The sequence below is a fragment of the Gopherus evgoodei genome, chromosome 13 (assembly GCF_007399415.2).
Source record: "Gopherus evgoodei ecotype Sinaloan lineage chromosome 13, rGopEvg1_v1.p, whole genome shotgun sequence".
Classification (NCBI taxonomy): Eukaryota; Metazoa; Chordata; order Testudines; family Testudinidae; genus Gopherus; species Gopherus evgoodei.
Window position 1 is genome coordinate 21026486 of NC_044334.1, and position 27792 is coordinate 21054277.

The 27792-nt window shown below is 48.4% G+C and overlaps 1 protein-coding gene across 1 annotated transcript in view; it reads right to left on the reverse strand.

Annotated features, from left to right (window-relative positions):
* Positions 1-27792, reverse strand: part of BCR (BCR activator of RhoGEF and GTPase) — a 131045-nt gene that overhangs the window by 35020 nt on the left and 68233 nt on the right. Inside the window, exons 3-10 of the mRNA XM_030582936.1 lie at positions 26914-27018; positions 26193-26378; positions 19558-19665; positions 17832-17892; positions 16658-16710; positions 16108-16248; positions 4713-4834; positions 3157-3325 (exon numbers count right to left, since the gene is read on the reverse strand). Coding sequence (XP_030438796.1) covers positions 3157-3325; positions 4713-4834; positions 16108-16248; positions 16658-16710; positions 17832-17892; positions 19558-19665; positions 26193-26378; positions 26914-27018 — 945 coding nt within the window. The remainder of the gene's footprint in view (positions 1-3156; positions 3326-4712; positions 4835-16107; positions 16249-16657; positions 16711-17831; positions 17893-19557; positions 19666-26192; positions 26379-26913; positions 27019-27792) is intronic.

Genomic DNA, 27792 nt, shown 5'->3' on the forward strand with positions numbered 1-27792 from the left:
ACTAAATTATCCCAGCCAGGGCTTTGTCAAGCCGAGCCTTAAAAACCTCTAAGATTCTCTAAAACCTTGGAGATTCCACCACTTCCCTAGGTAACCCATTCCAGTGCTTCCCCACCCTCCTAGTGAAATACTGTTTCCTAATACCCAACCCAGACCTCCCTCACTGTAACCTGAGACCATTGCTCTTTATTCTGTCATCTGCCACCACAGAGAACAGCCTAGCTGCATCCTCTTTGGAACCTTCAGATAGTTGAAGGCTGCTATCAGATCCCCCCTCACTCTTCTCTTTTGCAGACCAAATAAGCTCAGTTCCCCCAGACCCCTGATAATTTTCGTTGCCCTCCGCTGGACTCCCTCCAATTTGTCCACATCCTTTCTGTAGTGAGGGGGCCCAACACTGGACGCAATACTCCAGATGTGGCCTCACCCAGTGCTGAATAATCACTTTTCTCAATTTGCTGATAATGTTCCTACTAATGCAGCCCAATATGCCGTTAACCTTCTTGGTAACAAGGGCACACTGCTAACTCATATCCAACTTTTTGTCCACTGTAATCCCCAGGTCCTTTTCTGCAGAACTGCTGCTTAGCCAGTCGGTCCCCAGCCTGTAGCCGTACATGGGATTCTTCCGTCCTAAGTGCAAGACTCTGCACTTGTCCTTGTTGAACCTCCTCAGATTTCTTTTGGCCCAATCCTCCAACTCGTCTCGGTCACTCTGGACCCTATCCCTACCCTCCTGCATATCTACCTCTCTCCGCAGCTTAGTGTCATCTGTGAACTTGCTGAGGGTACAATTCACCCCATCTTCCAGATCATTAATAAAGATGTTGACCAAAACCAGCCCCAGGACCGACCCCTGGGCTACTCCGATTGATACTGGCTGCCAACTAGACATAGACCTGTTGATCGCTACCCGTTGAGCCTGACAATCTAGCCAGCTTTCTATCCACCTTATAGACCATTCATCCAATCCATACTTCTTTAACTTGCTGGCAAGAATACCGTGGAAGACTGTATCAAAAGCTTTGCTAAAGTCAAGATATATCACGTCCATTGCTTTCCCCATATCCACAGAGCCAGTTATCTCATCATAGAAGGCAATCAGGTTGGTCAGGCATGGACTTGTCCTTGGTGAACCCACGTTGACTGTTCCTGATCACCTTCCTCTCCTCCAAGTGGTTCAAAATGGTTTCCTTGAGGACCTACTCTATGATTTTTCCAGGGACTGAGGTAAGGCTGACAGGTCTGTAGTTCCCTGGGTTCTCATTCTTCCCTTTTTAAAAGATGAGCACTATATTTGCCTTTTTCCAATCGTCTGAGACCTCCCCCGATTGCCACAAGTTTTCAAAGATATTGGCCAATGGCTCTCCAATCACATCAGCCAATTCTCTCAGCGCCCTCGGATGCATTAGATCTGGACCCACTGACTTGTACATATCCAGCTTTTCTAAATAGTCCTCAGTCTGTTCTTTCACCACTCAGGGCTGCTCACCTCCTCCCCATACTGTGTTGCCCCAGACAGCAGTGTGGAAGATAACATTGGTTGTGAAGACGGAGGCAAAAAAAGCATTGAGTTCTTCAGCTTTTTCCACATCATCTGTCACTAGGTTGCCTCCCCATTCATTGAGGGTCCCACACTTTCCCTGACCTTTTTCTTGTTGCCAACACACCTGTAGAAACCCTTCTTGTTACCCTTCAGATCCCTTGCTAGTTGCAACTCCAGTTGTGTTTTGGACATCCTGATTACATCTCTGCATGCTCAAGCAATATTTTTATCTTCCTCCCTAGTCATCTGTCCAAGTTTCAACTTCTTGTAAGCTTCCTTTTTGTGTTTAAGCTCACTGAAGATTTCACTGTTAAGCCAAGCTGGTCGCCTGCCATATTTGCTATTCTTTCTGAACATCGGGATGGTTTGTTCGTGCGCCCTCAATAAGGCTTCTTTAAAATATAGCCAGCTTTCCTGGACTCCTTTCCCCCTTGTATTGGCCTCTCAGGGGATCCTGCCCATCAGTTCCCTGAGGGAGTCAAAGTCTGCTTTTCTGAAGTCCAGGGTCCGTATTTTGCTGCTCTCCTTCTTTCCTTTTGTGAGGATCCTGAACTCAACCATCTCATGGTCACTGCTGCCCAGGCTGCCACACACTTCTACTTCCCCTACCAATTCTTCCCTGTTTGAAAGCAGCAGGTCAAGAAGAGAACAGCCCCGGGTTGGTTCCTCCAGTAGTTTCAAAAGGAAGTTATCCCCAACACTCTCCAAAAATTTTCTGGCTTGTCTGTGCACTGCTGTATTGCTCTCCCAGCAGATGTCGGGGTGATTGATTCTGGCATGAGACCACCATAATGTGGTCTAATGAGGGACTTCAATGTGGAGGAGGAGATTTGACTCGATTTTCTGATCTATCCCCCTCTTCCCTTCACAGGTGACCATACAACACTTCCATGCAGCAGTGGTTCTGCTGTTGGGGCAGGTGGAGCTCCACCCCATTTAGGAAATGGCTTGGATTCTGCGACACCCGAGAAAACGCATGTCTAGCAAACCAAGAGGGGACAACATTAGAACCACAGAGCCTACAGTGAAAGAGGCTGACATGTTTATCTAGAGACCTGCTTATGCATCCAAATCCGCTAGGCTTCAAACACACTCAGAAGTCACTGCTGATATGGTATCTTTATATGTGATTAAAGCCACACTCAGGCTCGTGCTTAGATATCCAAGAGGTGAAATCTCTGAAAAACAGGCTCACCACATTTTATCCACTCTCATTTGACCTCGGCACAAAAGCTACCTCATTCCTCCCAATTCCTCCTTCAACAGTAAGTGTATCCAAAGACACAGCACCCTGAGCAGGGCCTGCCAACACCGTGGGAACATTCAACGCCTAGTTGCTGGATGCTCTGTTATTCCTGGATGCACAGAGGACACTATCACACAAGGGATAATGCATCATGCCTAGCTATAGCTGCCTGACCAACCACTACATATGTAACCAAAAGTTTAGTTCCACTGCATGTCACAAACAAGTGCCACAGCTTAGCAGCATTATCTGTCCAAACAAACTCTGGAGGTGAGTTATCCCCACCCCCCAGCAGCATCCCACTTCCAGGTTGGGACACAACATGCACCCTGGGCTTGGGGAAGACGGCTCCAGCTCCCATTACCTTTTCTCGCTGGATGTCATTCTTCATCTGGGAGATCTTGATCTTCATGGCATCCAGCTCCTCATCAGGCACGAGTGGGATGTTGGGCACTGCCTCGGACTCATCCACAGTTTGGAAGCTGAGGTCTGTGAGCGGAATGTACCATTTACAATCATACTGCTGGCTTTTCCTGAAAAGAAGAGGGGACAGGGCTTTAAAACACGCTTGCGCTCCATCAGCTCACACTGCTCCTTCAATGCTTTCCCCCCTGAAGGTTTCAGCACTGCAGGTTACAAGACAGTGAAGCAGGCTCAATCTCACTGTAATCCCTGAGATGGAAGCACAGCTGGGGTAGGTCTGTTTTCCAGCAATGAATCTTGAAGGAGCCAATACCCACTACAATGCTACGTACAATGTGCTGCCCGTAGATTTTATTTTTTTTAATCCAGTGCTCACTCTTAAGCATCCCAAAGCACTTCCCAAATACAGTGATACAGTGAAACCCTGCTATAACGCGACCTTTGGGGTCAAAAAAATTCCAGCGCGCTAAATGTGGAGTCGCGATATAGCAGGCTGCCAAACCAGTCAGTTTTTCAGTGGTCCCCAAAGTGGTGCATTGAGGTACACCACCTAGTGCTCCTGGTGCCTAGTGCCCAGCAGGGGAGAGGAGCTGCAGCCCTCCGCCTGCCAGAGACAGGAGAACTCCAGGGCTGCGGGCGCCGGTGCTCTCTGTCCCCAGCAGGTGCAGGTCTGCAGCTTTTCTCTAGCTTCAAAAGGAGCCTCAGCCTCACGCCTGCCGGGGACAGAGAGCACCGGCGCCCGCAGCCTCGGAATTCTCTGTCCCCAGCATGTGCAGGGCTGCAGCTTCTCTCCCCTGCCATGGTGTTGGGGACCATTGGTACAGTACCATACTGTATTATACCTTAAAGGGGAGCCAACCTGTGATCGTGTTATATGCGATTTTGCGTTATGGTGGGGCACGTTATTGCGAGGTTTGACTGTATCTTTAAATACAACCATCTCGGGGGCAGAACGCAGCAAGCTGCACAAGAGCTTACGATCATATAATGCGATGCCTCTGGGTGGGTCTTTGGCAGAGAGGATTGAACCTGGGACCTCTGGATCTAACAGCAGGAGCCTCTGCTGCCTGCTGCAGAAGTTTTTCACAAGCTGTAGCTGCCTCATAAACCCCTGTGAGATTCACCCACTAGAGGGAGATAGCGAGTAACCTTAAGCACAGGCTGTAGCAGGAAGTGAAGACCACCACCTGAAACTGCAGGGGGAATGAACGGAGGCAGAGTTAAATGACCCCAGCTGGAATCTGTCCAGGATGCCACAGTTAGCACCCCTGCTTTTAGGAAGGTAGCCAGGCAGTAGTTAACTCCCCGAATTGATCAGGATTTTGAGTCTGTCTCATCTGAAGGACAATGCTATTGTACGATGTTCCTTGTATGGGCCGCAGCTTTGCTGAGTTAGGTGCAGCTGCATGCACTGAACTAGCATTCTGCCAAGTCCACTGCTCTGAATATAGCGTGTGAAGCACCGGAAAATGGGGTGTCAAGCGGGAAAATCCTCACCCGCCAAGCTGCTTCTTGAGCTTGGCGCACAGGAACAGGTCAGTGAAAAGAAAGACGTGGCGCAGTTTCCGAGCCCCCTCTACCAGCTCCACCATGAAACTGTCCTTCAAGAGCTGCCGGTGCTGTCAGAAAGAGGAGACACAGTTCTAGTTAGGACAGGAGGGGTCGGTCTCTGAGCCAAGGCACTATAGTGCCTCATCAGTACCGCCGGTAAGATAAACCTCCCTAGCACCAGCCCAAAGCATGATCCCCCATGTGACCCATCGCTGGTGGAACATGGCAAACCTGCCCCACCCACTGCTCTCTCCAGGACTTTCTGTTCCAAGGGAGACCCTCTCTGTGTGCCTCTCCGAAGCAGGGCCTGAGAAATGGATGATCAGTTGAGGGGTCTCATTAATTGGCCTGCATGTTTACTTCTTTCCCCACTTGTGCTCTCTCCCTGTTCATGTCCTTCCTTGAGGCTTTATCGTCCGGCTTTCTCAGACCCACTAAGGATGCATACTTTGCACTGAGGGCCATCCCCTCTCCTGCTAATCCTGGCCACTGAGTTAACTCTCTGTGGTCTGGTCCCTTCCTGCTGCTCTCTCCATCACTTGCGGGATGTGCATAATCACAGAAAGCGGCTGAATGTTGGGTTTTAGTTTTTAACTGGAGTCAAATCTCCACCTCCAGCTGGTGAACTGCCAGCTGGCTTGGGGCAAATACTTCTGAGAGCTGCACAGAACACGGTTACCCACTGCCTGGTGCAAATGCTGGACGGGTCACCCAGACTCTCCAGGCTCAGCCTCTCTTTCCAGTCACTCTTGACTTTCCAAGCATTTTCTTTGGGGGGCTGAAACTTCACCTGCCAGCTCTCACTCAAAGGAACCTCGCTGGAAACATCAAGCAAAATCCTTTCAGCTGCTTTAATTTATGGCAAGTCATTGACAGACCATTACCACACACACAGGGCTTGCCAGCAGCCTTCAAGAGCAAGGCATTCCACCGTTCGCTAGCAGAGGGCAGCATATACCACTTCACCAGGTAAGCTTTCGCATCTAGCTGCCGCCACTCTGCAGAACTACCACATCCAAACCATGAAACACCCTCCTTGCCACGCTGTACCTGTCTGTACACAGCAGCTGCTAAATATTCCTGCTGCTTCCCTATTCCAACAAGTGCTGATAAGGGACCTATATTTGCTTAGAAAAGCTAGCAAATCCACCAGCAGTCCCTAATCAGCCAGTAGTCAAACAGTCCCATCTGGATGTGTTTTTCCTATGTATTCATTTAAAACCTTTTTCTATTCCCTATACAATTTCCCCAAAACATGAGACACTGATCAGACCTCAGAATTAGCCTGGAGCATAGCTCTGATGCCTTTATCCCCCTCATAAAACAGGCTCCTAGTTTCAAGGGTCTTAATGAGTTCCTTGGGCCAAGTGGTTTGTTTCAGACATGACGACTGTCCCCCTTTTCCTCCCCTTGCTCCAGAGCCCCACACTGAAGGAGAGGCCCATCATTCAGGCAAAACTAGGCAGTAGTACATAGTCATCAGCAAGCTACTGCAGTTTCAAGCCGGTTCTGTACTCAGACCTCCCCCGCCAGAATCAGTGGCAGCCTGAACGTGAGCTAGGGGAGGCGAAATCTTGCAGAGGGTTCCAAACTGGGGATTCTCAATTTGGAGGCAAGTCTGATCCTCACAAAAGTGGAAATCTTCTGGCACTGCCTTGATCCAAGTACCGAGCAGGCTCCTCTGCTGAGTTCTGCCAATGCACCCTAACCCTGACCTACATCACCTGTTACTCTGGTGTTGAGTCCACACACCTAGATACTATGGGGATTGGTGCTGCAGCAATAACTTTTATGCCTAGGTATTCTGGCGATAGCTCTGCCAATGTTATTCAATCCTAATCGAGTCCTCCCTCCCCCCAGCTGTTTTACTATCTGCTCCCTCCATCATCCCCCACACAGACAGCTTTGTCAGTGCACCCTGCTCCTGAGCTACCAGATCTCTCCTATTTCAGTACCATGCTCTCGCATGCAAAAATTGCCAATTCCCAAGCTGCGCTATGTTTTGACTGGGATAGGATGAGACTGAAACATCCAAACAGTTACTTGTAACCAAATCAGAGTTTAAACCTAAGTCTGCGAATGTAACGCCCTGTGCATGAACTGACTGTCCTCAACATCCCCAGAACACACTCAGTGTAGAGGACAGATCTGTAGGCTGTTCATACCCACCCACTCACCGAGCTTTGCTCTCTAAACTACCTTTATTGATGCCGTGATGTGAGTCCCAACAGATGACGTGGTGGGGGATACAAGGCAGAGTGATGAAGCACAAGAACCAGTTCTTGTTTCCATGTTCACAGTCAGAGCATCATACATTTTCCAGTATAAACCAACACATTGCACAAAGCTGCCATAATACCTTTTCTGGGTGCTAAAAAGCAGGAATCAGTCCCAAGGATGCTTGCCAATCCCAAATGTCACTGCAATTGTGTGATCACCAGCAGCAAATGTTCCACCCCGTCAGTGGTGTAAACCTGTTCCCTGACAGATAACGGTACCATTTCTGGGCAAGATCCTGGGGAGCAGGGGAATCCAGTGGGGAGTCAGGCTTGGAAAGGCCTGTGGATGTGTCAATGTTTATTTTTAGGAGGGCATGAGCCTCCTCAATCCTCCCTGGGTTTGGAGAGCATGTCTGCTTGCATTAATATCTCTGCTACTCATGTGTGCTCATTTCCCGCCCCCCAAGGACTACAGAGCGACCTGCAGCCCAGATATGGAACCAGGAGTGTCTGGGCAGAAACAAAGGATAGGCCTTGTCAAGAGCAAATCCCCTTCCACAGCTGGGAAGAATTCGAGAGAGAGAGAAACGAGGCAGAAAAAATGATATTTTTCAGCAATCCAGAACTCTAATGTTTTTAGAGCTGATGAATATTTATTATGATGCAAATCAACTCTGCTCCTCTGAGGCTTGTGAACAGCTGCTTGTTGCCAGCCAAATCTCTGCTCACCATCCTTAGGTGTAAATATGTTCTCACACGTCAATCCCGTTTGTTACCCAGTTGCAATTCTCGGGTGCAATGCTGATCCTCCATTGCTCCCCACCCCCCCACGAGGGTCTCGTGGCACAATCCTGCCCTAGGGCAGACTGCTGGTGGGCCCCTGTGGCAGGCCGGGGATGACAGTGTTAGGTAGGTGTGGTTAACAAGGTCCTGACTATTTGCTCAATAGCCAGGCAGGAGGTTCCTTTCATAACACTCTTTGAAGCCGATAGAGAGCTGGAGCAAGGCCACTGTTTGCAGCCTCTATCCCTGAAGGAAACCATGTTTCTAAATCTTGATCTGAAAACAGAGGGGACAGGCCACAGTGGCTTCTGGGGCAAAGGCAGCTCTTGCCCAAAGAGCTGCCCATTCAAGGCAGGACTCCTATCCTGCTGAGATGCTGCTGGCTCAGCGAGAAAGTTTGCTTCTTATAGGGGCCTCAAATGAGGCCATACCTGCTAGCTAATGCCTGGTCACTGACAGTTCGCCCCCTTCTGAGAAATTCAGCAAAGTCAGCAGATAACCTAACGCTTGTTCCTTGCACAGACTCACGTGAGCTGTTTGAGAATTAATCTGTTCTGCTCGGCTCTGGCTCAGTTTCATCTGCCCTCTGGATCTGTCAGTGCTCTGATACCTAGGCTGAGGACCAGAACTGAAGAGTCTCCACAGGCCTGGACTACCTGGGCCATGGCTCCAAATACAACCAGGGGCGGCAACCAATGGAGTGTGGAAGGTTCCCACCTGCCCACCATAACATCACAAGAGTGTGAGGGAGAGGTTAGGTGCAGGCAAAGGCAGTGACCATAGGGAACTAACAGTGTGAATATTCTCACATGGCATTGGCATTCCAGATCCACATACTGCCCGCGACCCCACTCAGGGCATCCATTCCCTTCCGTTACCAAGAGCCTCAGCCACAGGAGCCACCTGCATAGCCCCTGCCTGTAAACATCCAGGCAGGCTCTTCCAAGTAGCAGGTTCCCATTTGCTCAGAAAAGTTCCATGTCCAAAATTCCCCATCAACCCAAACAGGAAGTTCAGTACCGCCAAAGGCAGAGAACCCTGCTGTGATGCTGAGAGCCACCATCTGTTCAGCCTGTGATGCTGTTCCTGAGGCAATGCTGATCTATGCTGAGTTTATCTGATCCAGCACTTGGGGGATAAGTCATCCCGATCCTCGAGACAAGACGCTAGCATGAGGCACCGGAATGACTCCTACAGAGGTGGGATTTCTCAGGAAAGGAGGCCGGCTGGGGAGCCCGGGGGAGGATGTATTCTAGTCAGGCATAGGAAGTCAGGGAAGGGGGCAGAGGGGATGTATTCCAGTCAGCGATTAGGAGGGAAAAATTTACCAAGCCTCACAGAGGGGGAGATTTTCTTTCCTCTTCTGTTCTATTAACAGTCCTGACTCATGAGCCTACCGGAGACATGTCCCTGCAAGGGGGACCCAGGGAGATATCTCTATAGTAGATGACCCAAGGAGCTTCCAGCTCCTGTGGGCGAGGGACAGAGGGGTGGGGGGAAAGGAAGCCTGGAGAGTGGCTTTGCAGAGCAGGCTGGGATCTCGCTCTCCACAGCAGGGTGCTTGCTGAGCCTGAGCTGGGGGGTGGATTTATCTGCCCGCTTCTCCTGGAACTTGACAAGACTTGGTATAATAGGTGCACATCAGGCTGCTGATCACTGATTGGGGCGGGGAGAGGGATTGTTTCCAGTAGGGAGCTGCTGGGGGTCACATCCTTTGCTGCGATGACTCATCTGGCTGGGAGGGTTCAGCAGGTCAGAGGGAAACAATAAAAGGATTTCCCAACCAGCTGACTACAGGCTCTTTTGTGAGAGAGCAAAGGGTACCTCTCCCCAAGAGAGTCGGTCAGCACGTGCCCAATCCCCCGCCCCACTCCAAGGGAAGTCAGCATGCCCCTCGGACGTTCCCAGCACCCATCTGCACTCGCCCAGGGTTCACACACTGCCTCAGCCATGCTCCCTGGGCAGAGGAGACAGATTCCAAAGAGGAGCCTGCTAGACAGAATCTGCTGCACCAGGGCTCGGCTACAGGCTGCCTCAGTGCAGGGGAGCGAGAGGCCCAGGAAGCACACCCCACAGGCCTGCAGTCAGACAGTCTCACCTCGCAGACGTGACACCATCAGCCCCCCAGTACATAGAGACTGTTCACTTCCTCTTCAGAGTCCTCACCAATCTGACTAGGGAACCAGCACCCCACAGACCTTGGCAACTCACCCCAGCAGCTCAAACCCAGCAACATGGGTCCTCCATTCTTTTCGCTCCTCATCTCTCTCTTCCCCATCAATCTCCCTGTCTAGCTATCTCCTCACTGGCATCCTTTTGGGGGGTCCTATGTTAATAACAGACTTCTGGGCCATAGGGTGTTTTGGGCTGTTTGCTGCACAGCTCCCCTGTCTGTACCCACCCCACCTATCCAGTTTATTCCTCCTGGCCTGACTGAGGAATGGCAACACAATCACCAGTGTATGGAAAACGTAAGAGAAGAGCCTCTCCCACCATCCAAATACCCTGGGAAAGTGTATGGGCTACAGACACATTCAGGTGGGCTTAACGCCAGAATGGTGACTGAGCACCCAGCACACACACTTCCATCAGTAACGCCCTAAGATGAGAAGCACTCCTGCCAGGACAGTGCAGTACTGACATGCAAGAGCCTGGGCTGGGTCCCGGCATCTGCTCCAGCCTTACCTCACAGGGCTTCTCTTCCCTCTGCATATCTAGCACCTGCCTCCTCCCTTTCCTGTCGGTGTCTCACTGCTTTGGGTGCAAGAGCCTTCCCCCCTGCAGCTCCTCACCTGGAATAGCCTCCCTGTGTTTCCTGCCTCTTCAGCTCTTCTCTCCTTCACCTTTGAGTTTCTCAACCAGCCTCACAACCGCCTGCACCTTCATTTATTCATTGCATCATGTTTTCACTGGTGGCTGTCTCTAATGCCGTGTGCTGTCTGCTGTTGTGTATTATTTAACTCCAGATGGCAAGGCAGGTTACCTGTTTGTCGGAGATGCACGATGCAAAGTAAAACTTGTAATAGCTGTTCATCTGGATTTAAGATCTGAAAAGGGCTGTCTGCCTGTCAGAGCTGAGGAGGAGGGTTATCCTGGGTGGTGACAACAGAAGACTGCAGTGCGTGTGGGTGAGAGTTACAGGAAAGACTGGAACATGTGTGATGCAGGAGGAGGACGGTAAAGCACAAAAGGATGGCTACTGTCACGTCATTGAGGAAGAGGTGGCTGGATTTCTGCAGAACGTAGGAGGAGAATGATTCCTGTGTGTAATGCAAGAGCAGCATGACAGGACATCAGGATCATCTGCTGAGGAATTAATGGGCTTCTCTTAATAGTCTAACAGCCTTTTGTTTTCCAAAGTGACTGACAGTGGGAGCTATAGGGCTTCAGCCAGGAGACAGAGCATGAGATCCAAAGCTGTATTTCTGGGCACACTGCTGCAGATAGCATCTGCCCAGGGCCATGAGAAGCAGCAAGCCCCAAGATGTCCGAGACCAGCCTATAAACCCGGTGACGCTCCAGTTCACACCCTTGCCCGTTCCCTTTTGTAAACAGTCCCCTATTGTTCTCTCTTTCCCTACCTCAAACTCTCCCTCATGCGGCTGCAGCCTAAACCCAATAATGCTCTGCCACTCAGAGGTCACCTGGCTGATCCCTCAGAGGCAATTCACTGTCAGATGCATTTACCAGCTAACTTCAGAAATATGGAGATTGCAGTCCGCGGCCAGGCTTGAGTGTCTCAGATATGATGGAAAAAAATATGAGACAGGCTCATACAGACTGACTGGGACCCCGCCGCAGTGGGAATCTGCCTCTCTCCCCTTAAGGGGCTCAGTGCTTTTAGCAGTTCCATTAACTCCGGCTTTACAAGCAAAGGCAGAACTGGATAGGGAACAGCGGAGGGGGAAGTTTCAGCGTTAAGCTCTTGCTCAGAGAGGCAACATCAATTCTTCCAGCCAGCCAGCCTCACACCAGCTGCAGCTAGGAACCTCTGGGAAAGCTGCACCAGAGTGATGCTAAACCAGCCACCCCACTGGAGGCTGTGCAGGATCGCTGGGTATAACCGTAGGGACTGATCCTTCTGGAGTGCTTGAGGATTTTTCCCCTCAGAAGACCCCCTATAACTGAGACAAAGAAAATGAATGGTGGACGGTGAAGAGTCGGCTGTGAGCAAACAAGGCCCTGGCTTGGAGCTGCGGTGGGGCCATGTGCACAAGACAAGAAGGAATCTGAACTTCTCACATGCCCTAAATCAGGAGGCTTCATGTCACTCAGACACCCCAGAGAGCTCTTTACTACTACTTGGCAAGTTACTGAAGTGGGCACTTAGGGAAGGATCAATCAGAAACACTAACAAGCAGGAAAAAGAAAAAAGGATGAGAGGGAGGGAGGCATTTCCATGCTCCTTGGCAGGGGAGATTCTGGGGCTAAGATACGTCCCCAGAAGCATAACATTCCATCCAGGTTACTGTTCCTTTGCAGGGGGATGTCCCACACGATGGGTGTAGTGGTTATCTCCTTCTGCTATCCTACGGACCAAATCCTAGACACTGCATCTTTCCCCACAAGTCCATGGGTTGTATGCTGGGGAGACAAGCGACTCAATTCCCCACAACAGGCTAGAGAAGAACCCCGGAGCCACACACTGGCCTTGACGGAGCCCCATTTCTTCTGGCTTTTGTTGTAAGTAGCATCCTGCCCATGTCCCTGAAGCATCCAGAAAGTGGTGTAACTCTGCCTCGCTCCTTACATCTGGGACCCGCCAGGCCCACACACTCGAGGAGCCGCAGGCTGCCTCAGGACCATGCCTCCCACTTCAATTCCCATCGAAAGATCGAATGCACAGATCACAAAGGGAACGGGGCTGAATCTGCAGCTCTCCCTTGCCCTGTCAGCACTGCTGTATCGCACAGTAAGCAGACACACAGCAGAGAAAGGGGACAGGTAATATCGATGGCCTTGAGAGCAAAGTGCTGGGCTGTCCTTGCCATGCCATAAAGGTCACAGCACATCCTGGTTTAGGCATGGACTGGAGTTACTTTATGGAACAGTCCAGTGGCTAAGAAGGGACAGAACAAGCTCCTCTGCAATGATCAACCCTTGCTTTCCTCATTGTGTGCAGGATGCGGCCAAGTGCCTTGTAGCAAATGAAAGCACCTAAAGCAGCAGATCAATAACCTTGGGTCACACCTTGGGGGGAGGGGGTGTGTGCAGAAGGTTGTGTACACGTACACACACACACACACACACACACACACACTTCTAGCAGCCTGTCACTAGGGAGGATTAACCACTGGCTGCTTTCACCAATTCAAAGCAATCCAGCAAAAGAAAACAGCAGCAAGAGGCAGGCAAAGGGGATTTACATCCTCCCTGCGCTGTGCTCGCCAAAGGGGAAACCACTCCACATTAAAGATGGGGGTTGGGAGCCTTTTGCTGGCAGGAAAAAGAAAATAAGAGAAAAGGAGCCCCTTTATATGCACGCTAACAACTGAGGTCGGCACCTGAGCACTGTGTGAGAGGCAGTGGCTGGAGTTACAGCAACTAGCTGGCTCCCCGCTCCCAAAAGGAATCTCCAATGGGAGGGAGGTAAATAATGAATAAAAGCCATCAAAGCTAGCTGGCTATTCATTAAAATAAAAAATGCATTATGCATTGAGAGCCGTCAATTAGGACATGCAAACTGCATGCTGTCCCATCACCCCGGGGGAGGGCACAGACAAGGGGAGCAGAAGGAAAGGCTAAGCCAGAGATTTACACACACAGACAAAACCCAGCTCTGATCCCAACCTGAAAGAGCTGGTGGTGGTGGGGAGCGGGGCTTGTTAACTCTTGAGGAAGATCGTGCACAAATCCTTCAGTCCTGTTGGATCACAATTTCTAACCATGGAAATGGTAAACACTCCCCATTCTGGATGAGCTTTGGGGAAGAAGGTGGTGCCCTGCCCCTTAGAGGCAGGGCTTTTGGTGCAGAAAAGCCAAAGGAAGCAGCTAGCATTCGACTTCCAGGGGGAAAGGAAGTTAAAGGGCAACACCGAGAAAGATCTGGAATAAGCGTCATTCTTCACTTTGACCTGGAACAGACTGTGAGCAGAGTAGGTGCATGTGAGTGACAGAGAGTTATGGATTCCCTCCATCACGCAGGAAAACCTGATTCTGCTGTCCCTGCCACAAGAGTAAACATGGAGTAACCACCTGAAGTCAGTATTTTCACCACAGCGTACTGAGAACAGGAGCAGCCCTGCTGAGCCCACTCTTTACACACCCCATTCTCACTTTGTAAGTGATGACAAATCCACAGCTCACCAGACAGCACAACTTCATTCCCACTGCCCTGGCTCCTGTCACTTCATTAGGATTCCACGGGACACTGCAAAGCCTGCATCCCTCATCCAGATGCTAACAGATGACCTGAGACTACAGAGCACTCCCTCCCCTGGCACAGGGGCATTCCAGCCTGCGATACCTGCTATGACTCAATCAGCATCCACTTTAATGAGGCCTTCTTCTGTCTCCAAGGCCCTGGCCACTCTCATGTGTGTACTTTCATCCCACCCTGCTACTGCGTGGCCCCTACAGTTCTAGTCTCAGCACATCTCAAAACAAGCCCAAAAGCAGGAGGTAAATGGGGGAATTCCTGCTCAACACTGAGGAACAATGCACTCAGGGGCCGTCTGAGTATCCCATCTCCATTCTGCATCTGCCAGAGAACCCTCTGAGCTGAATGTCAGTGAAACATAAAGTAATAATTCCAGGAAGGTGTATGTTTATAGGGCTGGGGGCCTTCTCACTGGAATGTCTTCAAGGGGATCCCTGGATCCAGTTGTAGTCATTTTAGGCTCTGCAGATTACAGGGCACAGTTCTGACATGACAGCAACTTCAGCTGCAATTCCTCTACACAAAGGTCCTGTTGCTGCTTCTCTTGATTCCGCTCTTTCATCCAAGCTCTCCCACCCCATTTTATCCAAGCTTCCCCCCAGCCCAACTCTCTCCTCCAGCATTCCTCATCAGTCCTGGCTGTTACTGAGCAGGAGGGACTAAATTAATCCCTACCAAAACCACACTGGAGTTACCCTGGCGATGGATCTGCCCCAGGAACTCAGGGAGCCACTCAGAGCCATGCCACTGCAGAAGTCTGTCTCCATTATAAACAGTCCAGTCTGTGGGTGAGGAGGGGACAGAGCCCAGCACTTCTGGGCCCCAATCCAATTCCCACAGAGGTTAATCAGGGGCTTTTAACTGACTTTAATGGACACTGGATTGGCCCCTAGACAGATGAATAACCCTAAGCTTTCTACCTCAAGGGGTCTCTCTCATCCCATTTTGATTCCTTACTACTTCTCTTTACATTCTATTTGAGAAATGGCTCTGATTTTCCACCTCTCTGCCCTCACACAGTGAGTCTCTGTATTGGACACAGGGGCTGTAACCTGTATTTCTCAGCTGTACCTTGGGTCCTGACATCATTCTGGGGATACTTTAAGAGACAGAAATCACAGTGCCAACTCCTGGCATCATTCAGTGACCAGTTTGCCCCTCTCTCGCTCTTCACAGCAGATAGCTAAAGCACACCTCCAGGTGAGATTTCCCTCTTGTCCAAGATTGTAGGTGTCTAGAAGATGCAGAAAATGCATTTCATGCTGAATATGCAGATTTAGGTGAACATCCTGCCAAGTTTGTGCCTGAGAGAGGATGCAAGGGTCACAAGTGCTGAAAAATGCCCTTCTAATCTTCCATTATTCCAGCAGCTGCTTTCCTTCCTTCTGAACCATAGGCCCTTGTTCAGTTTGCACACAGAATACTAGCGAGAACTCTCCCTGAATTGGGATAGCGCACGCTATGCATGTTGCAGCAAGAGGAGCTGGGATTCTAGTCACCCTTCCCCTGTGGTAGCTCCAGATAGCCTTCTGAACAGAACGGGCAGCGAGCCACACCATGTCCTGGGGAACACAAGGACTGTGCATAAACTGTATCTCAGCAACACAGAAACTAGTAGCATGGGCTTTAAGAAAAATCTACAAGCACGTATCAACCTCTCACAGAATGAAGCAACAGCCTAGAGGAGTGAACACTGGACTGGGAGCCAGGAATTCTTGAGTACTAATCCTGGGTCTGCATGTATCTTTATCTCTATGTGCCAGCATGACTCCCCACAGAGTATTAAGTTTAGCCAGCATGCTAGAGTTCTACACCAGAAGAAGGCATCAGTCCTCCGGTATCCCTGCATTCACTGTAACCTTCAGAAGACTAGGGTACTCTCCTAATTTCCAGCTCCTCCCAGAAAAAGGCAGAACTAGTGTTTAGAAATAGATCTGGTCAATAGAGGGTGGGGACTCACCTCTCCCTTCTTGACAGTCATAGATTGTCTGCGGGGTGTGATCTCCTCGTTGATACTGGACAAGAAGTTCTGAGAGATGCGCAGAGCATCCTGCAGGAGCGGGTGGTCAGGGTGGCTTGCTGGAGTGTGTTTCAGTAAATCCTACCACCAAGAACACAAAGAAGGGACAAAAATAAGGAACGGCGCCCACCAGAACAGCGAGCCACAGGCTCCGGCAGCCCAGTTATTGGAACCCTTGGGACAGGTGGCTCTGGATGCTTGTTCTAGTTAAGGGCAAGGCAGCAGATGACTGTCCCATCCCACTGCAGCTGTGGAGTCTAACCTCGCCTGCTAACCCCGCTGGGGACAAGTCACTGGTTCCGTACATGGAATTATTCTACACCAAAAACTTCAAGTTGTTCCTCCACATATAAAGACAAGACACACCCATGCAGAGCAACAGCCTCTTCGTTTCCCCACTCCTGTCTGTGCAGGAAAGGCTGGAGGGAAGAGAAAGTGGGGACAGCGTCTGCGCTCTTATAACTGCCATTTAAACACACAAGCTACTTACATGAAGAACAAGTGTGCTGCGTGTCACTCGATCCACTGGCTTGTACAGCAGAGCTGTGGACAGAAAGCAGCAGAGGCATAAAGAAGGCAGCCATCTAAGAACAGAGTGCTCTACAGAGCACACTGAGCCATGCAACCAAACATACAGGCACACATTAGTAAAGAGGAAACATCCTGCAACTCTCTTCTCCACAGTTAATGAGCTACAGAGTCAATAAAATAACACAAGTATGTGGAGAGAAGCAGTTAGCAGCCACACCACACACACACCCCCTCTACAAACATTCCCCCCTCCGCGCGCACAGCTCATTACTGCTAATTCAAACATTCAAAACACACTGCACAAACTCAGACACACACAAACACAACCTACTGCACACCCCAAGCAACACACACAGCTGAGGGAGAGTGAATGGTGAGCTTGCTGAATGGCACAGAACACCCCCAGCAGGGCACTCCTCTGATTAACCTCTGACATCCTATAGCTCTAGATCTTCGGGGCTGACCCTGCAGCAGAGTACCATGCCTAGCTGCACTCTCTAGAGCCATTCCCCTTCAATGCCTCTCCTAATCTTGCCGGGAAGGCCTCTGAAGGGTGATCTAGGTACCACCTCCCCTCCCAAGCTCAGCCTGGCATCTCCAGGGTGCTCCCAAACCCTGCCATCCATGGGGCTGTGCCTTAAACAAGCCTGGAAGCTCCATGGAGCAGGGACAATCTCTTGCTATGTGTATGTACAGGCCTAGTATAATGGGCCCTGATCTCAGCTGAGACCTGTAGCACCACCGTAGTACAAATAATAAATTCCTTGTCTGATGTGGTTTGTGCTACTATTAGGCAATAGATGCTCTTCAAAGATCATGGCTATTCTGTGAATGGTCCACTGTTGCCCAAGGGAACGACTAGCCAGTAAGATTAATGGAGGCATCTTGCACAGACATGCAGCTTTCTAGGCAAGTGCTCTGCTAATGAGCAAAAGGGAGCTGCTTCCCGGGGTAGGCAAGCAGAGTCACCATAACCCACCAGCATTTAGAAAGCAAAAGGACCATGGAAGGTGGGGCTAGGGAATGGTTATTCCACAATATATCTACCCTCCACTCCGGGCAACAATAGACAGCTCCACTCCCACCCCTCCACATACTGACAAACCAGAGTCTCTTCCATACAGAACACTCACTTTCCAAGGAGTTTTTGGTTGTCTGATCTTTTGAGTCCTTTGTATTTCTGGCCTTGAGATTCTAAAAGAAAAAGAAAATCCGTGCAGGAGACCTATCACAACCCAGAAACACCACCCTGGAACCCAGAACCTCCTCAACACCTCCAAGGGACCTCCTGTGTTCATTCAGTCAGCCTAAAGCAGCATCCAGAAAAACCCTGCTATATTCCATTCAGTGAAGGAAAATGTATTGTCCTCATGGTACCTCTACCACCATCACATCAGTGTCTACCAGGAGCCTCCAGCTCCAAGCAGAATTCCTAAGAGCGAGTCTTAATAGGAGACCCGAGAAACCAGGGAGCCACGTACAGAATGTGGGAGAAAACCTGAGGACGGCTGAGTTATCATCAGTCAGACAGGAGCATGTCCACAAGGATGCATGTGCCATTGGCTCAGTGTACATATAGTGCTTTAGCTACCAGACAAGGTGGGCAGTCAGCGGACCGAGGGGCTATTCCTGATTCTGCTACTGCCCTGAATGTTGAAGCTGTGGGTAAAGTGCTGTGAAATTCTCAGCAGGACATGGGCACAGAAGTACTAAAGTGCCCCCATATTCATCACTGTTACTATTTATTACACGATGGTCACCGCCAAGGCTTGGCTCCCTTTGGTGGCACTACCACAACACAACTAATAAATCTAACTATTTGTCAGAGGAGACTTTACAGATTGTATTTATCCATTAAAAAAAATTAAGCGTGGGGGGAGCTGCACTGATAGCAAGGTGAGACGGCTGATGCTACAGGCTGTTTGAGGATCAAAACCAGTCAAACCATGGCTGCGGATGGGAGGTGGGGAACCCCCTCACACGGTGATGAGAACCACAGCACATTTTCAAAGGGCGTTGCCAGTGTGTGTTCCCTCAATCTTAATGTCTTGAAACCTTTTACTTTTTAATTTTAAAGATTAAAAAAAGATTTGGGCTCCTGGACGAACTAGTGTTTTGAAAAGAAAGAAATGCCTCCGGCACAGCGCATATCCGATACCAAAAAGGTGGTTCCATTTAAATCCAATTTTTCTTGACAGGTGCTTTTTTCCAGCTGTGGCGTTTCTTGGGGCTGTAATCACCACAGTGACTGCTCAAGGAGCTCCACCCAGAGCCCATGGCATGAGAAGCCTGCAAAGTACTTCGACACATGGAATCCCACTCAAAGGCAGAAAATCAAAGCAGTCTAATAAATAAGAAGAAGATTCCACTTGACACACTTGTCATTTTAAACGGCGTATTCGAGCGCTACCTCTTTCAGCACTTGAGGCTAATTAAGCCTGTGATTCTACTGACAGACATCATGCAAGCTGTTAGAAATGGTCTTACACTCCACAGTCAGTGTCATTATTAGCAAAAAAGAGACATCAGGAGCTCAAACACAACCCTCCTCTTTAGGACTGCATGATGCTGGAGCAGGGCTAGGAAAGTTCAAAGCCATGCCAGTCATTATAAGAGTCACTGTGGGGAACAGTGAGCAAAAACTGAGAGAATTCACAGTTTCTCCCGGGCCAGCCTTAACTAAAGGCCACTGGAGAGGCTGGGGCTGGAGCAGTGGCTGTGGGGAAGCTCACAGCTCCTCCAGTCCCAGCCTCTCCGAGGAGCAATGGCTGCAAAGGCACTCAGAGGCTGCACAGGAGTGACATCGCAGCGTATTAATCAGCTCTGGGCGGCGTGTGTGTCTGAACATCATGACATTACCTCGGAGATTTCAGCAAACTGAGCATTGGCCTGGCAGCATTTCTCTGCTGTCTCCATGGCAACCTCATAGTTATCCACGAAGGCCCTGTACACTCCCAGCTGGCTGGCCTGCAGGAATCAAAACAAAACAAAGTAAACACCAGAGAGGGGGATGGCTTGGGACAGCTGCTGGTGGGAGTCAGAATAACCAGGGAAGAGGCTGATTTACACCAATCCAAAGAAACTCAGGATGCTTTGAACAGGACATGCCCCTCCCTCCTGTGGATTCTCCCCCACTGGAACAGGTGCTCCTGGCATGGCGGCTCCCTTTAACCAGCAGAAGTTAATTTGCTAGTCTGGGAGGATGACTAATCATTATAACCATTGCAAAGTTCTTCCCTTCTAAGCTGCCAGATTAGCGTCTATTAATATTTTAGTTCACGGATGAAACTTTGCAGGAGCTATTGGCTGTTTGCCATGAAATATGAATCAGACAGTAGTGATTCAGGCCTATAGCACGAACATGACCCCAGTGAGCTACTCGTTTGCTTCTGTGCATCTGCTGAAGCTGTTAAAACAAACCCAGATATTACCCAAGATCTACATATGCAGACATTATCTAAAGCCACATGGTTGAAGCATTAAGCACAGCAGTGCTGAAGAGTCGAATACAATACACACAGTATAGAACTACTGCTGGAAGGCCTGGACGGCAATGTAGGATTTTGCAACAGCAGAATGTGTGGTGGACCCTGATAAAGATACAGCAAGCCTTGGATCCTGTAATGAGCCATTATTAATCACTAGGTCTTAGCGCTGATCCTGTTTGCCGATTTCTAAAACAGCAGTCATGTTCATGCTAGACAGCGTAAGATCCGACGGGGAAATCCCTGGGCAAATTCCAAGCATGTCTGAACTCTACAGTAACCTTTGTGTTGCAGACCCATGCAGCTGTGCTATAAACACCTCGGCAGTTCAAATGGGATTCCCAGCGTACAATCAGAAAAACATGGACAGAAGGAGCACTGAAGGACTCTACTGAAAAGGAGCTAAGAACTTCCCCACAGCCAGTGATCCTACACCATTCTAGAGACGCTCCTTCTAACGAAGCAGCAAAGAATCCTGCGGCACCTTACAGACTAACAGACGTTTTTGGAGCATGAGCTTTCGTGGGTGAATACCCACTTCCTCAGATGCGCATCTGAGGAAGTGGGTATTCACCCACGAAAGCTCATGCTCCAAAACGTCTGTTAGTCTATAAGGTGCCACAGGATTCTTTGCTGCTTTTACAGATCCAGACTAACACGGCTACCCCTCTGATACTTGGCTCCTTCTAACGTAGCTGTGAGCTTCCCCCACAAACAGTACTTCTGCATCATTCCCTACACTGCCTCCCGCAGGAGAACCTGGCACTTGAGTCGCTTCCCAGTTCCTCTGTGCATCTTTCCCTACACAGTTTAGTTAAGTAATGGTAGCTTGAGAAATGGTGAGCTGCCTCCTAAAGTGATCTTCACAGAGACAAGGGAACTAATTTCAGCCCTGCTGTACAATGGCACAGCTCCTACTGAAATCGGCGGCAACTGTGCACAGATGCCAGGGATGGTCTGGTTCCAGGCCTGCAGAAAGCATATGATCCATAGCTAGCACTGTTGTACCACCCCCAAATGAGCAGTAATCCTGACCGTAGTCTCTGCTGGGAGACTTATAACATTTCAATTTTGGAATCACATCCTAGCCGCCATCTCTAGGACATAAGTGCTTTGATTTCTCCATTAGTGCAAGGGCTCTCGCTTTCCCTACCACACCTGAATAGAGTTGGTCCACAAAATCATCAAGACATTTTTGGATGAAAAATTCCTTTTTGAGCCAAATAAACATCTTCACAGAAAATTCTTATTTTGGTTAAAATTTTTGGTAAAAATTTGGTTTTTGGTAAAAAATCATTTTTCTGTTCTAGAAAAATGAAAAAGTTTAACTGTAAAAAAAATTTTTTTTGAGACAATTTCAATTTTTCATTAAAAATCCAAAAATTTCAAACCTCCAATATAGTTTCAGAATATTTCACCCTGTTCTACTCTTGACAGCTGGTGCTTTTTCTCCCCCAGCTGACTAGGTGGGACAATACAGCTACCGTAACAGTTTCTGTTAGCAGAAACTCACTGCAGAGTGTGCCACAATATATAAGATTCTAGAGTCTCCTTGGTGTACTGCCTTCAGTTTCAATCTAAGGTTCTTTATTTTACAGGTTAAATAAAATGAATGCCATCAGTGCCGTGAGTACAATTATCAAGACTCCAAACTATCATACCTCATGGCATGGCCACATGTGAAAAGTCTGCTCAAAGGACCTAATGTGCGTCCTAACTGACCACGTGCTAATGTCCAGTATTTCAGCATGCTCTCTCTTGTCGAGATGGTTTTAACTGCCTGCTAAGAATGGTTTGGCTCTGTCCAGTATAGCAAAACGCTCAGTTTGTCAGAGAAAATAGTGGAATAAAGTGACTGCTGCAGTATCTGTCAGAACACTGCACTAAATCACCAGAGCTGAAACAGCTAAGCAAGCCCAGAGCTCTCCAGGGATGCTCGCTTCGCATAGCTGAGTTATTGCTACACTAGGGAAAGCTCTCCCAACACAGATCCAACATAGCTTGCCAATTCTGTTACAAACACAAAACGGTAAGGGGAACAGAAAAAGAGTATCATGGATGCCAGGTACATGGGCCTGCCAGCCTCATCTGTATGGCACAGCCTTAAACTCAGGCCAGAGTAGCAATACAGCAAGTCAAAGCTTGCTGGGACAAGCCAGCTATGGTAATTCATCTGAAGAGCTCTCCCTCAGCTAGTAGCATTATTTCCGCTACCCTCTCAAGGCAGTTTATCAAGCATCATTTGATTGCAGCACTCTTCCTACATCTCAGCTTTAGCAAGCTGGGGAGCAGCAGCAGGCGGCTCAGACCTTGTGAGCTAATCTCTGAGCCCCACGTACCATGTCCATGAGCTATCTCCTCCTGACTGAAATACACCAGCAGTGAAAGGCAGCTTCTTGCTGTTTCATCTTGAGCTGCTGGAGGGCAATATTGTCATCCCCATCCCCCATTTCAAGTCAACAGGGAAGGGAGCTGGTGCATTGCCACACAGATGTTAACAATTAAGTGACCCTGGTGAACTGCACTCTCCATCCAATAAGTGGAATGTCTCCCCAACTCAGGGAATCAGAGACACCGAAGGAATGTGAAGGATTCTTTTCTTTTTAGAAAAGAAAATGAAGCTCCCATAATCCTTTGCTTTCTGCACACAATAGGGGAGGGGCTAGAGGGATGCCTTTTGAATGCAGACAATCAGGTATATCTGGCTTGGGGACCCCTAGGTCATCTTCAGGCTCTGTAAGTTGCTTTATTCTTATCTGTTCTGTTCTGCACACTGAGGTCTTTTGTTGAACTTTGCTAGGGGAACTCTCAGCACCAGACTGAAAAAACACATCCACAATCACAGCAAAGGGAATAGCAGGAGCACAGGGGGAGGAGGGTAGAATATCAAAGCACGAGGTAACAACAGTGCAGATAGAGCAATGCAAAAAACGGATAGGAGGTGGCGGGGGTGTGGAACAGAGCAGCAAGTGGAAATGCACATAAACACACACACCAGTTTCCTTTTTCAAACATCTGAAACTAATTCATTTCTCTGGCCAAGTGAGAGCAGCAGTGCCCCCAGGCAGTGCCTAAAAGAAACAATCATCTGCTAATGGCTTGGGTTATACTAGCTCCAAGAGAGGACCGGCTGCCAGAGCAGAGACAAAGAAAAGATTTGAGATGCTAATTCCTAATAAGGAGCCATTTGTGTGCACAACCTAAGCAGCTACCTGTAGGCTTTGACCTTGGCTATGGTTACAGTGAAAGAACATGGTTATTCTCCATGCAGCTGCCTCTCTCTACTGCCCCCAGAACTGTGGCAGATGAGCACAGACAGCAGGAACGGGTTCAGGGAAGAAGAAACACCACCAAGGTGCTAGCAGCTGATCTCACAGTCTAGTGCAGAGTTTTGTCAATATCATCACTGGCACGGTCAGACTGGGCACATGGATTTTTTGCCTGGGCTAGTAAGTTTTCATTAGAATGTTGCAAATGCTAGTGAAATGCATTGCCACGTGTGCTGAGGGGGTCAGCAGGGGATACAGATGCAGCAGATCATGTTTTGGTTCTCCATTTGTACAGAGCAATGTGGTCAGGGTCTGTGACTGGGGCTCCTAAGTGCTATCACAACACATGTAAAAAATAGCAGCAGTTAAGTCTCTAGGGTGAGAGAACACCCGCTTGCTCTGGAACAGGACTAGCAGGCTCCAAGGAAATTGTGTTCAAACAGAGACTGGATGGTCAGGTATGACACAGGATGTTTGAGGACAGAAATATAGGGAAGAACTGCAGGGTTCTGAAAGCTGCTTGGAAGTCCTCCACCACAGTGGTTCCCACCTCCAAGGCAGCATATGAATCATACTGAGTAATTGCACAGCCAATGCACCACTACCATCTAATTCACTCCTATGCAATGTCACGGGATATTTTATACAAGAAGTGAAATATGAAACTGTACTCTACTCTATGTGCCCCCAAAGGGCTCCGACACTGTCTCTCTCAAGTGGAAAAAAAAAAGTGATCCAGGCAACTACAGGCCTGTCAGTTTGACATCTGTAGTATGCAAGGTCTTGGAAAAAAATTTGAAGGAAAAAGTAGTCAAGGACATTGAGATCAGTGGTAATTGGGACAAAATACAACATGGTTTTACAAAAGGTAGATCATGCCAAACCAACCTGATCTCCTAACTGATTTTTTAGACAAAGGAAATGCAGTGGATCTAATTTATCTCGATTTCAGTAAGGTATCTGATATGGTTCCACATGCGGAATTATTAGCTAAATTGGAAAAGATGGGAATCGATATGAAAATTGAAAGGTGGATAAGGAACTGGTTAAAGGGGAGACTACAGTGGGTCATACTGAAAGGTGAACTGTCAGGCTGCAGGGAGGTTACTAGTGGAGTTCCTCAAGGTTTTGGGACCAATCTTGTTTAATCTTTTTATTACTGATCTTGGCACAAAAAGTGGGATGTGCTAATAAAGTTTGCAGATGACATGAAGCTGGGAGGTATTGCCAATTCAGAGAAGGACCGGGATATCATACAGGAAGATCTGGATGACCTTGTAAACTGGAGTAATAGTAATAGGATGAAATTTAATAGTGAAAAGTGCAAGGTTACATTTAGGGATTAACAACAAGAATTATTGTTATAAGCTGCGGAGGCATCAGTTGGAAGCAACAGAGGAGGAGAAGGACCTCAGAGTATTGGTTGATCACAAGATGACTATGAGCCACCAATGTGATATCACCGTGAAAAAAGCTAATGCGGTCTTGGGATGCATCAGGCGAGGTATTTCCAGTAGAAATAAGGAGGTATTAGTACTATTATACAAGGCATTGGTGAGCCCTCATCTGGAATACTGTGTGCAGTTCTGGTCTCCCATGTTTAAGAAGGATGAATTCAAACTGGAACAGGTACAGAAAAGGGCAACTAGGAAGAGCCGAGGAATGGAAAACCTGTCTTATGAAAGGAGACTCAAAGAGCTTGGCTTGTTTAGCCTAATCAAAAGAAGGCTGAGGGGAGATATGATTGCTCTCTATAAATATATCAGAGGAATAAATAACAGGGAGGAAGAGGAATTATCTAAGCTCAGTACCAATGTGGAAACTAGAACAAATGGATATAAACTGGCTATCAGGAAGTTTAGACTTGAAATTAGACAAAGGTTTCTAACCATCAGAGAAGTGAAGTTCTGGAACAGCCTTCCAAGGGGAGTAGTGGGGGCAAAAGACATATCTGGCTTCAAGACTAAGCTTGATAAATTTATGGAGGGGATGGTATAATGGGATAGCCTAATTTTGGCAATTAATTCATCTTAGACTACTAGTGGTAAATATGCCCAATGAGATGTTAGATGGAGTGGATCTGAGTTACTACAGGGACTTCTTTCCGGGATCTCTGGCTGGTTAGTCTTGCCCACATGCTCAGGGTTTAGCCGATCACCATATTTGGGGTCGGGAAGGAATTTTCCTCCAGGGCAGATTGGCAGAGACCCTGGGAGTTTTTCACCTTCCTCTTCTGCGTGGGGCACGGGTCACTTGCTGGAAGATTCTCTGCACCTTGAAGTCTTTAAACCGTGATTTGAGGACTCCAATGGCTAGGCCACAGATTTGATACAGGAGTGGGTGGGTGGGATTCTGTGGCCTGTGTTGTGCAGGAGGCCAGACTAGATGATCATAATGGTCCCTTCTGACTATGATTCTAAGTGTCAGGATGCCATGCCAGCCTCCCTGGTAACTGAATGATCAGCAAGTGACACACCGCAGGCTTTGTGGAGAGCTCTAAAGTCTTCTGGACGACGGACTGTGTTTGTAATATTGCTGGGGTCATGGTGCAGCCTCTAAGCACAAAACCGAAGGCCTAGTTATGACCCCTCCACAGTAGACAGACCAATTTAAAATTCTACCACCTCCTCCAGCCATGGACCCCAACGCACCAGAGCCATGCAAAGGAATGAATGCGAGTCTCAGACACACCTGGCAGACATGCCTATTAAAGGAGCGTTGGGGGTGGCAGCTTACTCACCAGTTTCTGGAAGAGGTCTCCGACACGCTGCTGGTGACTCCACTGCTGGACTCGGGGAAAGAGCCCATCATAGAACTCTTTGTGGATCTCGTACAGCTCAGGCACTTTGAAGAAAATCGTCTCAATCTGCTGACTGCTCAGTACAGGCTGAGAAGTGGTGGCAGCAGCCTTCAAAGGCTTCATGGGCTAAAAATAGAATCCAGGAGACTGTTATTTCAGGCACCAAGTAAACTTGTCTTGGTCATGTTCTAATGCCTCCTTCCTATTCCGTTACATGATGTTCCCACTACACTTCAGTGACTCTGAACATTAGACTGTACCAATTCTCTCCTTGGGGCAGTTCAACTCCCAGTTCACAGATTTCCCCAGGATACGAATGCTGAAATTACAGTCCCTGTGCCCCGTGTTTTGTCCCCTTAATCTCTATTCCACTAGCTGGGGGGCAGCAGGTGTAGTAGTTAAAGCAGGAGAGCTAGACGTCAGGACTCCTAGGTTCTACTCCGAGCTCTACCAATGACTCTCTTTGTAACCTAGGACAAGTCACTTTGCTTTTCTATGCCTCCATTTCTCCACCTGCAAAACGAGGATAACAATTACCTACATTTCACCAGCTCACTGTGAGACAGTCAGCGTTTGTGAAGCTCTTGGAAATCTTTGGATGAAAGTTGCTCTGGAAATGTGATCATCATCATTAAATCTGGTGTCTGTGCCAGGTGCTTACCAGCAGCAGAGCCTCTAGGTGGCTCAGGTAGGTTTCCTCACTGGCTAGGATTCCAGACAAGACCCACTTTCTCATCTCCAAGCCCTTCTCCAAGTCTGGCTCACTCTACAGAGAAACAAGATGAAAGGAAAGGAGTGGGGAACATTATTTAGCATAGAAAATATGACCTCAGGGCAAACTAAAATTTATTGCATTTAGGTATAGATTGTCACATTCTTTATTAATCACTCAGCTTCTGGGCACACGTACAGAGATAAAAATAATATACAGAGTTTATTTACCCAGTAACTTAGAAACGTAATGATAATTCTCCATGAACTTGACTTAATAATTGTGTGTATCACTTGGACACCGCTCCCCACCCCGGTAGCCTGGGGTTTCCACAAGATGACTGCTTGTTTCTTTTCTGCCATTTGTTAAGGTAGTTCTCAGGCACCAACTTGCCCCAGTGGTTATTCTTTTAACAGGTCTATTTTATTTAGCGGGTAGGATAATCTGCACTACTTGGTTGGGATCGCAGTGCTGATTCTCTAAATGGGGTTTCCTTAACTGGATTACAAGAAACATTACTACTTTCACAGAGACAACCCAAAAGCGAAAATGCAAAGACAAGAGAAAGACAGGAAAAAAGAATTCAGAGTTATGTGGGCAAAAATAAAGGCTAGAGTCAGATATTGTGAAGAGCTGATAACTAGAGCTGGGCAACATTTTTGCGACGTATAGTAAATTCATCCAAAAAATGCAGTTTTGGGGCAACCAAAACTAACTGCAAATTTGGCAAATATTTTCAGCCAAATAAAAAAAAGGAGGGGAAAAAATCAAAATAGTTAATTTCAACAGGTCATTTCATTCACATTTTTCCAGTTTTTCCATCAGAGT